The sequence below is a fragment of the Malaclemys terrapin genome, chromosome 5 (assembly GCF_027887155.1).
Source record: "Malaclemys terrapin pileata isolate rMalTer1 chromosome 5, rMalTer1.hap1, whole genome shotgun sequence".
Lineage (NCBI taxonomy): Eukaryota > Metazoa > Chordata > Testudines > Emydidae > Malaclemys > Malaclemys terrapin.
Window position 1 is genome coordinate 20,080,070 of NC_071509.1, and position 16,193 is coordinate 20,096,262.

The 16,193-nt window shown below is 47.1% G+C and overlaps 2 protein-coding genes across 2 annotated transcripts in view; both read left to right on the forward strand.

Moving 5' to 3' along the window:
• Nucleotides 1–9,074, forward strand: part of CFAP99 (cilia and flagella associated protein 99) — a gene marked incomplete at its 5' end in the record, with an annotated part of 88,213 nt that extends 79,139 nt beyond the window's left edge. The window contains 2 exons of the mRNA XM_054029683.1: nt 2,037–2,217; nt 8,423–9,074. Of these exons, the coding sequence (XP_053885658.1) occupies nt 2,037–2,217; nt 8,423–8,578 (337 nt within the window). The remainder of the gene's footprint in view (nt 1–2,036; nt 2,218–8,422) is intronic.
• Nucleotides 9,075–15,276: 6,202 nt separating this feature from the next.
• RNF4 (ring finger protein 4) overlaps nt 15,277–16,193 on the forward strand; it is a 35,339-nt gene continuing 34,422 nt past the window's right edge. The window contains exon 1 of the mRNA XM_054029515.1: nt 15,277–15,360. Coding sequence (XP_053885490.1) covers nt 15,277–15,360 — 84 coding nt within the window. The remainder of the gene's footprint in view (nt 15,361–16,193) is intronic.

Consider the following 16,193-nt stretch of genomic DNA (forward strand, 5'->3'; position numbering starts at 1 on the left):
AATAATATAACTGACGTTGACATAGCTTAGGTCGACTTACTGTGGTGCCTACACCATGTTGTGTCAACAGGAGATGACTTCCCTTACGCTTCTCAGGGAGCTGGAGTACCAGAGTTGACCAGAAGTGCTCTGAGATTGATTTAGGGGGTCTTCACCAGAGCCGCTAAATCAACACCGCTGCATTGATCTACCAGTAAGTGTAGACATGGCTTCAGTATGCAGCAAGCTAGGGCAAGATAGATTTACACTTCTGCTCACTGTGAACTACGTGTTCATATAGACAAGCCCTAAGGGCTGGTCTACACCGAGGGGGTGATCAATCCAAGATACGCAACTTCAGCTACGCAAATAGCATAGCTGAAGTCGAAGTATCTTGGATCGAATTACCTGGGGTCCACACGGTGCGGGATCGACGGGCGCGGCTCCCCCGTCAACTGCGCTACCGCTGCTCGCTCTGGTGGAGTTCCGGAGTCGACGGTGAGCGCGTTCGGGGATCGATATATCGCATCTTAATGAGACGTGATATATCGATCCCGGATAAATCGATTGCTACCCGCCAATATGGCGGGTAGTGAAGACGTACCCTAAGTGAGCAAAAACTAATACAACTTACACTCCAAGGGGGTAGCAGAGTAGGAGTAGCAGAGGGGAAAAAACAGCAGGAGAGTGTAAAATAAAGTAGGTATCCCAGTGTTTCTTCCACTCTCTTGTTTGTTACTTTACTGCTACATTGTCCCTTCTACACCATTAGGGTACATCTAGGGTGATCAGATGTCCCGATTTTATAAAGACATACAATCCCGATATTTGGGGCTTTGTCTTTTATAGGTGCCTTTTACCCCCCCCACCCTCTGTCCTGATATTTCACACTTGCTATCTGGTCACCCTAGCTCAGAGGTCCCCAAACTGTGGGGCGTGAAGAATGTTTGCAGGTGGGCACAAGGGCCTTGGCTAGCCCCAATGGGGGGTGGGGAGGGAGCACCATCCAGCTCTGCTCCTGGATCAGGCCCCAGTTGCTGGCCCTGCGCTCAGGGCTCTGCTCCCAGCCCCATGAATCATAGAATCATCAGAATATCAGGAGGTCATCTAGTCCAACCCCCTGCTCAAAGCAGGACCAATCCCCAACTAAATCATCCCAGCCAGGGTTTTGTCAAGCCTGACCTTAAAAACCTCTCAGGAAGGAGATTCCACCACCTTCCTAGGTAACACATTCCAGTGCTTCACCACCCTCCTAGTGAAAAAGTTTTTCCTAATATCCAACCTAGGAACCGACTCCCAGCCTTGGCCCCCGGACAAGGCTCTGCTCCCAGCCCTGCGCCAAGCTGTTGCCCCAGCCTTGGACCCCTTACCCCTGGCCATGTCCCCCCCCTCAGAGCCGCAGCCATGCTCCCAACCTCAGCTCCAGCAGGCCAAGGATGGACGTGAAAAGGAGTAAGTGAGGGTGAGGTAAAAAGTTTGGGACCATTGCCCTAGGTGCATCTACATTACAGTGAGGTTGTGAATGGAAGCTTGGATCGATGTAGCCACACTAGCCATACTCTTTAGCTAGTGCACTAAAAATAGAAGTGAGGACTCTGTGACTCAGGCTTCAGTACTGGCTGTACACGTAAGTATGTACCATGTACTGAAGACTGTACTGTGGTGTCCTCACTTCTATTTTTAGCAAGCTAGCTACAGTACAGCTAGCATGGGTACATCTACACAAGCTGCCATTCACACACCCCAGCTGCAATATGGACATATTATATTATAGTCTTTGAATTCACTGAGAAGGGACTTCAGATTATGCTGAATTGTTCCATACTGGTTAGTGGTATTATGTGAACAACAGGAATCAAGCTGAGAACACCACATTCATTTCCTCATATAATGTAACCTGATTTGAATCTAACTGGTCACCAGAGGTAAAAGGCTGGTGCCTTAACTCATGATTTGCAAAGTAATTTATTTTGATTCTAAATAATCTGGATTGGATTTATTTTGTAGATCTTGTCCATCTATTTTTTCCCCTTTTTTCTTTATTTTTGACCTTGCAGACAGGAAGAGAAGAAAATAAAGTCCCAGTTAACTGAAGGACCTGTGAAAAATGAACGTGTTTTAGATCTACAGAAAAAGATTACAGAGAAAACTATGGAGCGTAAAAAGCAAGCTGAAATCTTAAAGATTACACCCCAGAAAGATGGTGCAGGGCCAGGGAGATCTTGGAAGTCATATGAAGTAAGTAAATAAGTATTACAATAAATAGTCATGATGGAATTTTTTTTTAAGTTTCAGTTAGCACAATGGAAGTGTGACAGATATGGCAATTTCTTGCAATATTCTTGGGAGACCTTATTGAATTAAGTTAAGTATTTTTGGGATCCATTGTATTAAATGAATGGTTTATTTCTTATTGTGGGCCAGAATTGTATGTAACCTCTCAAGGGGAGAGATGTAACGGATGTGAGACTTGGGGTTACAAAGGACTATTTTGAACAATGTGCCAGACAAGAATGGACTTTAGGAACAAAGTCTAGTGGAGGCTAGTGAAGATTAGAAGGAGAAAACGGCGGACTCGGGATGATATGTTCTCGGAGCTCCAGATGTCCTCCCATGCTGACAGAGCACAGCAGAATGCGTGGAGGCAGACAATGTCAGAGTGCAGAAAAGCACAATATGAATGAGAGGAGAGGTAGTGGGCTGAATCGCGGGCTGAAGAGCATACGTGGCATCAGATTGCTGACAGAAGGCAAGAGTCGATGCTCCGGCTGCTGCTGCATCAAACTGATATGCTCCAGCATATGGTTGAGCTGCAGGAAAGGCAGCAGGAGCAGAGACCGCCGCTACAGCCCCTGTGTAACCAACAGCCCTCCTTCCCAAGTTTCGCAGCCTCCTCACTCAGACGCCCAAGAAGAGGATTGCCCAAGCATCAGAAGGCTGGCCTTCAATAAGTGTTAAAGTTTTAAAGTTTTAAACTGCAGTGTGTCCTTGTCCTTCCCTCCTCCCCCACCCCTCCCAGGCTACCTTGGCAGTTATCCTATTTGTGTGATGAATTAATAAAGAATCCATGAATGTGAAGTAACAATAACGTTATTGCCTCTGCAAGCGGTGCTCCAAACGGGGAGGGGAGGGTGGTTAGCTTACAGGGAAGTAGAGTGAACCCAGGGGGGTGGTTCATCAAGGAGAAACAAACAGAAGTTTCACTCCGTAGCCTGGCCAGTCACAAAACTGGTTTTCAAAGCTTTTCTGATGCGCACCGCGCCCTGCTGTACTCTTCTAACTGCCCTGGTGTCTGGCTGCGTGTAATCAGCGGCCAGGCAATTTGCCTCAACCTCCCACCCTGCCATAAATGTCTCCCCCTTACTCTCACAGATATTGTGGAGCGCACAGCAAGCAGTAATAACAATGGGGATATTGGTTTCACTGCGGTCTATCGAAGTCAGTAAACTGTGCCAGCGTGCTTTTAAACATCCAAATGCACATTCTACCACCATTCTGCACTTGCTCAGCCTATAGTTGAACAGGTCCTGACTACTGTCCAAGCTGCCTGTGTACGGCTTCATGAGCCATGGCATTAAGAGGTAGGCTGGGTCCCCCAGGATAACGATAGGCATTTCAACATCCCCAACGTTTATTTTCTGGTCCGGGAAGAAAGTCCCTTCCTCCAGCTTTTGAAACAGACCAGAGTTCCTGAAGACGCGAGCATCATGTACCTTTCCCGGCCATCCCACGTTGATGTTAGTGAAACGTCCCTTGTGATCCACCAGGGCTTGCAGCAGCATTGAAAAGTACCCTTTTCGGTTTATGTACTCGCTGGCTTGGTGCTCCGGTGACAAGATAGGGATATGGGTTCCGTCTATCGCCCCACCACAGTTAGGGAATCCTGTTGCAGCAAAGCCATCCACTATGACCTGCACGTTTCCCAGAGTCACTACCCTTGATATCACCAGGTCTTTCATTGCATTGGCTACTTGGATCACAGCAGCCCCCACAGTAGATTTGCCCACTGCAAATTGATTCCCGACTGACCGGTAGCTGTCTGGCGTTGCAAGCTTCCACAGGGCTATCGCCACTCACTTCTCAACTGTGAGGGCTGCTCTCATCCTGGTATTCTGGCGCTTCAGGGCAGGGGAAAGCAAGTCACAAAGTTCCATGAAAGTGCCCTTACGCATGCGAAAGTTTCGCAGCCACTGGGAATCGTCCCACACCTGCAACACGATGCGGTCCCACCAGTCTGTGCTTGTTTCCCGGGCCCAGAATCGGTGTTCCACGCCATGAACCTGCCCCATTAACACCATGATTTGCACATTGCTGGGGCCCGTACTTTGTGAGAGGTCTATGTCCATGTCAATTTCTTCATCAATCTCATCGCCGCGCTGCAATCGCCTCCTTGCCTGGTTTTGCTTTGGCATGTTCTGGCTCTGCATATACTCCAGGACAATGCGCGTAGTGTTCATAGTGCTCATAATTGCCGCGGTGATCTGAGTTGGCTCCATGATCCCAGTGCTATGGCATCTGGGCTGAAAAAAAGGCGCGAAACTATTGTCTGACGGAGGGAGGGAGGAGCGAGTGATGATATGGCTTACAGGGAATTAAAATCAACAAAGGTGGCTGTGCATCAGGGAGAAACACAAACAACTGTCACACAGAATGGCTCCCCCAAAGATTGAACTCAAAACCCTGGGTTTAGCAGGCCATTGATTTCACAGAGGGAGGGGGAAGCAAATGAATAAAGAACAAATCTGGTCCATCTATCTTTTACAGTGCAGCATGACTGATAGCCATCGGCATCTTCTGGGTGCTTGCCAAAAGATGCTGCATTACGATTGCTAGCCATCATCGTCAAGACGGTGCAATAGGACTGCCGGCAGGATTGAGTCTCCAGGAGACAAAACATGTCTGCCCAGGCGCCTCTGACTGAACTCACTGAAGAATACGACGACGATGGATACCAATCGTAATACACCATCTACTGCCAAAAGGCAATTAGCTGCTGTTGTGTAGCAATGTAGTACCACGTCTGCCGGCACCCAGATGACATATGGTGACGGTGAGCTGAGCGAGCTCCATGCTTGGCGTGGTATATCGTCTGCGCAGGTAACCCAGGAAAAAAGGCGCAAAATGATTGTCTGCTGTTACTGTCACGGGAGGGAGGGGGAGGCTAACGATATGTAACCAGAATCCCCCGCGACGCTGTTTTTGCCTCATCAGGCATTGGGATCTCAACCCAGAATTCCAATGGGCGGCGGAGACTGCGGGAACTGTGGGATAGCTACCCACAGTGCAACGCTCCGGAAGTCGACGCTAGCCTCGGTACTGTGGACGCGGTCTGCCGACTTAATGCACTTAAAGCATTTTATGTGGGGACACACACAATCGACTGTATAAAAACAATTTCTATAAAACCGGCTTCTATAAATTCGACCTAATTTCATAATGTGGACATACCCTTAGTGTAGACAGGGAACTGTACAGCCTGGAAAAATCTTGGTTCAGAGGGATAGAGATGTGAGCGTCTACCCAACAGAGGTGATGGCTGGGGAGTCGGGAACCTACAGGGATAGCCTTAAGGGACCACAAAGGGGAAATACAGGTGCAGTTGCCGTGAACTTGTGATAGGAAGATTAGAGATAAATGGGCTAATCTATTGAAATAATAACTATAGCCTTTTTTGTTAGGAGACTTGGCAGAGCTGAATTCACAGCCTAGGGGAAAGCTGTATTTTTCAGATATAAATAGTACAATCATGTAAACCAGGTGTCCTCAAACTTCATTGCACCTTGACCCACTTCTGACAACAAAAATTACTACACAACCCTGGGCAGTGGTGCTAAGGCTTTGGCTTTGGCTCCACACCCCAGCAAGTCTTAACACCAGCCCTGGTGACCCCCATTAAAATGGGGTCCCAACCCACAGTTTGAGAACCACCGATATAAGCCTTTCACAGGATTGCTCACTGCAGCTTCAGAATCTCCATTTAAGGGACAAATCCAGTAAAATATTTAAGCATGTGCTTAACTTTAAGCACATACTTAAGACCATCCCATTTCAGCAAAGAAAAGTATTTGGGGCTTTATTCAGGAAAGTATTTAAGTGGGCCCTAAATAGGGGTGCTTTCCATAATAGAGGCCTTACAGAAGGGCAAATGCAATAATTAGAGGCCTCAAAGGAAAACTGCAGTGTAATAAAGATATTCAAATCACTACAAAGACACATTTTGAAATAAATAAAAAAGAATTATAAACTTATAGATAGGATCCTTGACAGTATAAATGTAGAATATGACTGTAAATGCAGCTATCATTTGAAGCCTAAGAGTTCCATAACTGTTGTGAAGTTCTACTCTTTTGTTTAACTTTACACTTTAAATATCACAATATGTTAGTCCTCTTTCTCTTCCTTCCACTCAAGTCCTAAGGCACACAGCACTAAAAATCACTTTTTAATTCAATATAAAGTATAAATAAAACACAGGTCAGCAGAAGATATTAGGTTTGCTCTAGTCGTCATCATTGCTGCTTGGGCCTACACAGCCCTGGCCAAATTTTATTTCAGAGAACAAGGCAAACTCTTGTCAGTTACACCCAGCACCCATTTAGTCCAATTGTGTTGTATGGGTTTAACTTAGAGCAGAAAGTGGTCCAGTATCTAGCAGGATAGTAAGCCCTTTTTCTGTGCAATAACTCCAACATGCATGCCGCTTGTACTGCCCACCTTTTTGATGCCTTACCTCTCTAGTCCTGAATACACTGAAAATAGAAGTTCCCCTCTTGGTGTTGAAATGCCAGGACCAAATTTTGGCCTCACTTACACCTATGTAAGCCCTTTGAACTCAGTGGGTTTGTACAGGTGTGAATGAGTGCAGAATTTGGTCCACACACACATTTTTAACACTGATAAATTAATAACAAAATAGAATTTATATTACAGTTTAGAAAACTGAAGACAAATGTGTTGTAAAAGAGAGAAGTTGTTCTAGCATTGTTGGAGGCAATTAGATGATAACGTTGCTTTGTCTGTCAATGCAGGTCTTTTCTGGAATACAGTCTTTGTGAACCTAACCGTTGAATCAGAACACCTGTAAAGTTTGATACAGGAAATATATGTATGCATCTGAGTGTTGAAATAGGACTATCAGGATAAACTTCTGAGAGGGAGATAACATAAGAAAGAGAAAATGGAGAATAACAATCCAAATGTAGTTTGGTTTTGTCTTGGCCTAAGATTTTGTACTGTGCTCAATCTAGTCAGCGTTTCTCAAATGTAGACACCGTCGCCGCATGTGGCCACCAGGGTTTTTTTGTGTGGCCACAGCCTCCTGGGCAGTGATTGGAGGGGGGGCGGCAAAGCATTCACCCCTTCCCCGGAGCCACCAGTAGGAGTTGGGCCCTGGCCCCCTCTGGAGCCACAAAAACCAGACTAGCAGGCAGCCAGTGTGAGTTCCCCCCTTTCCAAGGGAAGGGGAAATGGAGCTAGGGTGATCAGACAGCAAATGTGAAAAATCAGGACAGGGGGTGGCGGATAATTGGAACCTATATAAGAAAAAGACCCCAAAATCGGGACTGTCCCTATAAAATTGGGACATCTGGTCATCCTAAGTGGGGCTCAGGCTTCAGCCCTGGGGCATTGGGCAGCAGGCTCCGGCAATGGGATTTCGGGTTCCAGCCGCAGGGCTTCAGGCTCCATCCCCCAGCCGCAGGGCTTTGGGTTCCAGCCCTGTGCTCACCCCTCCCTGCATCACCCATGACCCCTGCTGCCCTTCCCCAGCCCTCCATTGCTCCTGGCCCCTGCTGCCTCCCTACCCACCTCTCTATTCAGAGCTTAATTTGTCCTCCAGCTTGCCCGGGCTGAGTAAGTCTGCGGTGAAAAGCGATATTACCAAACCTACAAATATCAGTTTTCACAGGAGCAGACTTACTAGCTAGCAAGTCAAAAAAACAACAACCCCAGCAACCAAGAAAACAAAAGAAACAACAACAAAAAAGAGAAGAACATGCAAAGCAGCTTATTTTGTTTCTATTCTGTTTAGGTCCAGTAAAGAATAGAGACAACTGTACATTACTTTTGAGTCTGAAAAAAAACGTTACATAAATAAATTACAATGATTTGGACATGGATATGTGCATATTTATTTGTCTTTCCTAAAGTTAAGTAAGTATTTTAGGAAAAATTGTCAGAGCAGCCACCATCAAGAGCTGGTGGCCGCACTCTAAGGCCACCAAAAGATTTCTTGTGAGAACCCCTTCTAGATTAAACAAATTGTGCACCCAACCTCAGTTTGTTTCTATTCATCATGGCCATTATGAAGTTGCTGTGCTTGCCCCAATGATGGTATCAAATGGAATATTTGTCTGCCAGCCATCCAGATTGTCTGAAAATTCATTCCATAATCTGATTAGTCACTCATGTTTGTACTATGATCATCTGTCTTTCATTTCTGCAGAACTCTCTGCAAGAGCCCCACTGGAAAGAGTTGGAAGAGAGTCGGGAACAACAGTTCAAGATGCTTCAGAATGGCTTAATGTCCAGAGAAACAGCTCAGAAAATGACTGCATATCAAGCTGCAAGAATTGGAGCCACTTCTTGTATATTGAGATAATACGTAAAATGAAATGACTCTGGAAAAAATCCAGACCTGGTGGAGGTGGGAGCACTTCCTACTGTGACTGCTAATGCCAGGGTTGAATTTAGCCCTCTTTCTCATATGTGTAGGCTGCAGAGTCAAATTATGGTTGGCATAACTGAAGCAGAATTTGGTAACTTGTATTTTAAATCTGTGTTGAGACATTTTTCCATTTAGAATTAAAACATGTAATGGATTAAATATTTACTTTGAAATGTGTTTGTGGTAACAAACTAACAGGTAAGAATGTTGTAGAGAGGACTTTCAGTGTATACCCTGCCATTGTTATATGCTATGCCAGTTGTTTGCTATGTTCATTTTCTGAAATAAAAAGTAAAAATATGTGAAACAAACAGAATTTTTACTTCTGCATTTAGCTTTTCACAGGATGTGATCAACCAGAGTTTAGAATAGGGATCAATGATCTTACAATAAGTACAGAATGTGATTAGCTGCCTCTACCAGTAGGTCAACCAGTTTCAACACTGGTTGTGGAGGAGCTAGGAAGGAAACCAGGTTTGCATCCCAGGGTCCAATACAGGAAATTTCCAAGTGTAGTCAGGCTCTCTGCCTCCCTTGTAAAACTGAGATGATTATAATGATTTAGGCCCCAATTCAGTATGGTACTTAAACATGGGCCTGACTTTAAGCACATACTAGTCCCACTCAAGTGAAGTTGCTCAAGAAGCAAATTCCCTTCATATCAAAGTGATGATAAGAGAAAGTAACATTCCTTATTCTCTTTAGAGAGCAGTTTTCAGAAGCAATCAAAACTCTGTTAGACACCTAGAATTAATTTGACATCTATGATCATTTCTATGCTATTTCCATAAATGAACCTTCAAGTCATAAGGCTATGTAGGCATAATGCCAGAGGGGATGTAAATCTCAATTAAAATCTGTGCAGCAGTAAGAATATGTAATGTATTTCTATCTTACATTTGTGCCATTTACGAGATATTTAATTATTGCCATTGCAAATATTGAAATTGAATCAGATTGTATCTGACATTAAATACAGGGAGCTGCTCTTAATGCTCATATTGCATTACAATTCTTTCCTTTTACCAAAGGAAATCTAATGGGTTAAGGAATTCTTTTGTTGCCATCTAGCTGTGAAAATCTTTTCCACTATCTGCAATACTTACGAAATGTGCTGTATTTTTCATTAATAAAAAATGTTGCCAGCCCTGGATATACTGCAGATAATTTGAAGAGTTCTATTGAGCCAATGGGGTTAAAGGGTATCAGGAAGCCAGTGTAGCATTGAGGCAGAAGTTCAGTAGGAACAATTCAGGGAGAAAAGAGTGGGAGCGGCAATGCTGAGAGAGAAAGAGCTGGATACTGTGATCAGTGAGAGAGAGAACTGTGAAAATGAGGCCTGTAAGAGGTTGAGCACAGGGCCGGCTCCAGGCACCAGCTTAACAAGCAAACAAGCAGGTGCTTGGGGCAGCCAAGGGAGAGGGGCGGCACCTGCGGCAATTCGGGGGCGGCAGATCCCTCACTCCCACTAGGACGAAGGACCTGCCACTGAACTGCCACCGCCGATCGCAGCTTTTTTTTTTTTTTTTTTTTGCTTGGGGCGGCAGAAATGCTAGAGCCAGCCCTGGTTGAGCAATAGCCTATGCTGACAAGCTCTTTGGGGCAGGAACTATATTTTCCTTTGTGTTTGTCCAGCACCCAGTCTTGACTTGAACCTCTCAGTGCTACCATAATACAAATAGTAATGCTAACAGTCAGAACCCTGGGATGTTATGGAGTTGAATAGCACCCCTTAACCATGCAGCTGTACCTAGCATTTTGAGAGTGAAAGAAAGTTAAAGACAGAGAGCTGATCAGGAACGCTTTATGGATGTTGCCACAGGCACATCACACTGTGGCTCACTTCCTCCAAGATGCTGTTCTGATAGCTTGATCCTGACTCTTGGGCTTTGACTATCTCAGTGACCATCTCTCCTTTTGTGCCCCACGCCCCTGGCAGCAGCAAGCAAGGATGACAATGCGGTAGGTGTCCTCCAGATGAAATTCAAAAAAGGCTGGAGGAAGAGTGTTCTCACTGGAGAACCCTAGGCTGTGAAATTCCCTACCAGAAGTTGTGATCATCCTGCTAATTTAGGACACAATTCAGATAACTTACTTGGTTAACCCAATAAGCCAAGGGAGGAATAGGGAATTTAGGGGCATATAGCAGAGCACACAGGATAAAACCAAGGTTAACCATCTTGATTGTGATAATCTCAGATAACTGTGTGTCAGATTTACATCATATGTTTAGGTCCACACACTACATTGGCCCATTGCAACATATTGTGACAATGCATGTATCCCCATCATATTGAACTGAAGCTACAGCTGGGCAGATAATTCATAATGAATAATTTGTTCTACAAATTTTGCATTTTTTTGCTGTTCAGATTGTGATTTTCCAAAATGTATTAATTGTTCAAAATTATTCGCTATGTAATTTCTGTGAATAATTCTTGATATATGGGATGTTCACAACTAACTCATTACAAGTATTTAATATTCAAAATGTGAGCTGTTTTGATTGGACAGACAGGGAAATGGTATTTTCCTGGATGTCAAATAATTTCTTCAACTAGACTGCCTACTCTCAACCCCAGAATCCAGCACCAAGGAGTTGGCAATGCTATATCCACTCCCTCCATTCAAAAATCATGATCCAGGCCCCCCAAAAACATGAGATTGGTTTAAAAGTCATGAGATTAATAAAAAAGAATAATACATTTTGGTTTCTTTATATTTGCCTTCTGGTTTCCAAGCTGTGAGGAGGGTGCACTTGCTTTACATTTTCAAGCTTTTCTCTGTAAACATGAAGGCTAGGCTAGAAATTTACTTATTTCAAATGAAAACTGCGAGCCTCATGCAACCTCTTGCCACGAGCAGCTGGGGCTTTACAAAATACACCCAATAATAACAAGAGTTGGCTGTAGTATCTCACTAACATTTCTGTGCCGTAGAGAACTCTGCCTGGGCAAGTCTCCATGAGTAGTTTTGGATTATGGCAGAATCCAAGATGTACATCATGGTTGTGGTTTCTTATTGCCTTTCTACTGAGGGAATCCTTATTTCCATCTCAAGGAGGAAGTGGTCCACCTGAAGCTGGTCAGAAATTTTCCAATGAAACTTTGTTTTGTCAGAAAATGCTGGTTCATCGAACCTGAATTTTCTTTCAAAAGCAAGTCAAGTTCAATGAACTTGCAGCCAGGGTTCTGATTCATAGATTCATAGATTATAGGACTGGAAGGGACCTCGAGAGGTCATCGAGTCCAGTCCCCTGCCCGCATGGCAGGACCAAATACTGTCTAGACCATCCCTAATAGACATTTATCTAACCTACTCTTAAATATCTCCAGAGACGGAGATTCCACAACCTCCCTAGGCAATTTGTTCCAGTGTTTAACCACCCTGACAGTTAGGAACTTTTTCCTAATGTCCAATCTAGACCTCCCTTGCTGCAGTTTAAACCCATTGTTTCTGGTTCTATCCTTAGAGGCTAAGGTGAACAAGTTCTCTCCCTCCTCCTTATGACACCCTTTTAGATACCTGAAAACTGCTATCATGTCCCCTCTCAGTCTTCTCTTTTCCAAACTAAACAAACCCAGTTCTTTCAGCCTTCCTTCATAGGTCATGTTCTCAAGACCTTTAATCATTCTTGTTGCTCTTCTTTGGACCCTTTCCAATTTCTCCACATCTTTTTTAAAATGCGGTGCCCAGAACTGGACACAATACTCCAGCTGAGGCCTAACCAGAGCAGAGTAGAGCGGAAGAATGACTTCTCGTGTCTTGCTCACAACACACCTGTTAATGCATCCCAGAATCATGTTTGCTTTTTTTGCAACAGCATCACACTGTTGACTCATATTTAGCTTGTGGTCCACTATAACCCCTAGATCCCTTTCTGCCGTACTCCTTCCTAGACAGTCTTTTCCCATTCTGTATTTGTGAAATTGATTTTTCCTTCCTAAGTGGAGCACTTTGCATTTGTCTTTGTTAAACTTCATCCTGTTTAACTCAGACCATTTCTCCAATTTGTCCAGATCATTTTGAATTATGACCCTGTCCTCCAAAGTAGTTGCAATCCCTCCCAGTTTGGTATCATCCGCAAACTTAATAAGCGTACTCTCTATGCCAATATCTAAGTCGTTGATGAAGATATTGAACAGAGCCGGTCCCAAAACCGACCCCTGCGGTACCCCACTCGTTACGCCTTTCCAGCAGGATTGGGAACCATTAATAACAACTCTCTGAGTACGGTTATCCAGCCAGTTATGCACCCACCTTATAGTAGCCCCATCTAATTTGTATTTGCCTAGTTTATCGATAAGAATATCATGCGAGACCGTATCAAATACCCTACTAAAGTCTAGGTATACCACATCCACCGCTTCACCCTTATCCACAAGGCTCGTTATCCTATCAAAGAAAGCTATCAGATTGGTTTGACATGATTTGTTCTTCACAAATCCATGCTGGCTATTCCCTATCACCTTACCACCTTCCAAGTGTTGGCAGATGATTTCCTTAATTACTTGCTCCATTATCTTCCCTGGCACAGAAGTTAAACTAACTGGTCTGTAGTTACCTGGGTTGTTTTTATTTCCTTTTTTATAGATGGGCACTATATTTGCCCTTTTCCAGTCTTCTGGAATCTCTCCCGTCTCCCATGACTTTCCAAAGATAATAGCTAGAGGCTCAGATACCTCCTCTATTAGCTCCTTGAGTATTCTAGGATGCATTTCATCAGGCCCGGGTGACTTGCAGGCATCTAACTTTTCTAAGTGATTTTTAACTTGTTCTTTTTTTATTTTATCCGCTAAACCTACCCCCTTCCCATTAGTATTCACTATGTTAGGCATTCCTTCAGACTTCTCGGTGAAGACCGAAACAAAGAAGTCATTAAGCATCTCTGCCATTTCCAAGTTTCCTGTTACTGTTTCTCCCTCTTCACTAAGCACCCGTGGATGGACACCAGGCCTCCCGTGTCCACGGCTCCAGGACAGATATGTGATGCCAGGGCTTCCAAGCTCCTTGCTGTGAAGCAAGGAGCTTGGCACGCCTGGAAATCCCTCTCTAACTGTGGCTTGGCTGCTGACTCCATAGCATGGAGTCTGCAAGCCCTAAGAACTCTGACTCAAATCAGGTGTAACTTTAGCGCCCTCATGGCCAAGATGGAGTCTGCTCTGCAGGCAGCTCTGGCCAAGAGAAGGTATGCGCAGAAATGCAGCAGGAAAAATCCCTTCCACCCCAGGGGCACCTGTTTCAACTCCCCCCCCCCCCCCCCCCCCGCGAGTGAACACACACCCCCACAGGAAAAGTACAATGGATATAAGAAAACGAGATATTTATTTACAGAGGGATGAGAGGAGAAAAGCAACAAGTGTAAATATAGGGGGAGCAGTAAAACAGGGTTGCATTCAAACCAAGGCCCCACGGGCCCAGTGGTAGCACAGTCTGAAAGGGCAGATACTGAGCAACGTGTCTGCACACAGAGTTCAGGAGTCCTGAGCAAAGTTCCAGTCCAGTGGTGAGTCTTGGGTGCTCCTGGTCGTCTTTGGCGCCAGTGAACTTTCCCCCAACAAATCCCTCCGGTGCCCTCTTCTGCCGCTCTCTGCAAAGCCACATAGAGCGACCACCTCCCCACTTTCCCAATGCAGAGTCACAAGACCCAGTACTTACAGCCCCATGCAGCTCTGGGTCCAGTTCCGGCCTATCCTTCTCGGTCGATTCCTCCCTGGCACAGTGCTCCTCCTGGCTCCTGTCCTGGCGTGTCCCCGATCAGCCGCCCTGTCCTTTCCAGGCTTTAGGCAGGTTCTCTGCTGCTTCACTTTGTGAAGGCCTGCGGGCTGCCGCCTCTCTCTCCCTCTCAGATCCAGAGCCACCCCCTGGAGTTTCCCCCTTTTTTCTCACTCTCCCCCCAGGAGAAAGATTTAAAGGGGCCATGCTCTCTAAACCCCAAAGGGGTTACCCAGGGATTTCAGAACTTCCAGGCTCATTTCTGTGGAGCCAAGTGCCTGGAAGCCCAGGGAGACCCAGCTCTGGCCAGGTTTCTCAGTCTTAGTCTCAGAATGATACCAAATTTCAAACGCTGAAACTTCTCACAAAACAGGAATTGCACATTTGGGCCAGATCGAGGTCCTCACTCAACCCAAGCATCCAGTGCAGGGTATTGTTAGCTCTGAGTGTGTATGTGGTGGGTGGGTTCTGGAGGTTACCTGTGAGAAGGCTAAGAAGGACAGTGTGTATGGGAAGTTTGGGGCTGTGGTAGCCAAGGTGGACAGTGATAGATGTCTCTGGGGGGGACAGCATCTCTCTTGGTAAACCCGAGGAGCCTTTGGCGTCTGAGAGTTTCTAGTTCAGATGGTTGCCCAGACTGGTCTGGGGGGCTTACATATTATATGGCCACACTGCTCTGCTGCCCCAGGGCTAGCCAGGCACCCAGAGAGCCCCATTCAAGCCCTCTGTCCAGCTGACACGCCTGCCATTAAAGTTCTTCCCTAGACTGGAACTGCGGGAGTTATGCTGAGGCCTGAGCATCGCCCCCTGAGAACTACAACTCCCAGCGTACACCCGGGCCGGATGGAAGGTGGGGGTGAAGTCAAACATCCTGCTAATTGATATTCATGCTGTCCAATCAGCGAGCCGGAAGGGCAATGGCCTCGCCAATGATTGGGCGGCAGGGATGGGCCGCGCCGCGTCACCTCCGTGTGGAGTTTCTAGATCGGCCCCTAAGGAGGGTGAGTATCGCGGGCAGGGGCTGCTGGGACCGGGACCCAGGGGCGCCCGGCCGCCCGCTCTGTGCTGAGCCCCCAGGAACGTGCCGCGGAGCCGGGGCAGCAGGTGAGACGGGACCTGAACCCCGCGAAGCCGGCTGCCTGCGGGGCGCGGGGCTTGGAGCCCGGGCCGAGCTCCCCGCAACGCCCCTGAGAGCCGGGCGCGACCCCCCCCCTGATATCGCAGCCCCCACAGGGGGAGCCCGCCCCGCCCCCGACACGGGCAGCAGGGCCCGGCCTCCCGCCCAATATCCTGGGCCCCTCTAGGGAGTCGGGCCTGCGGCCTCCCTTCCCTTCTCCCTCGTCCGTCCTCCCTCCCCCGCGAGACGGGCCTGCGGCCTCCCTTCCCTTCTCCCTCGTCCGTCCCCCCTCCCCCGCGAGACGGGCCTGCGGCCTCCCTTCCCTTCTCCCTCGTCCGTCCTCCCTCCCCCGCGAGACGGGCCTGCGGCCTCCCTTCCCTTCTCCCTCGTCCGTCCCCCGCGAGACGGGCCTGCGGCCTCCCTTCCCTTCTCCCTCGTCCCCGTCCCCCGCGAGACGGGCCTGCGGCCTCCCTTCCCTTCTCCCTCGTCCCCGTCCCCCGCGAGACGGGCCTGCGGCCTCCCTTCCCTTCTCCCTCGTCCGTCCTCCCTCCCCCGCGAGACGGGCCTGCGGCCTCCCTTCCCTTCTCCCTCGTCCCCGTCCCCCGCGAGACGGGCCTGCGGCCTCCCTTCCCTTCTCCCTCATCCGTCCCCTCCCCCGCGAGACGGGCCTGCGGCCTCCCTTCCCTTCTCCCTCGTCCGTCCTCCCTCCCCCGCGAG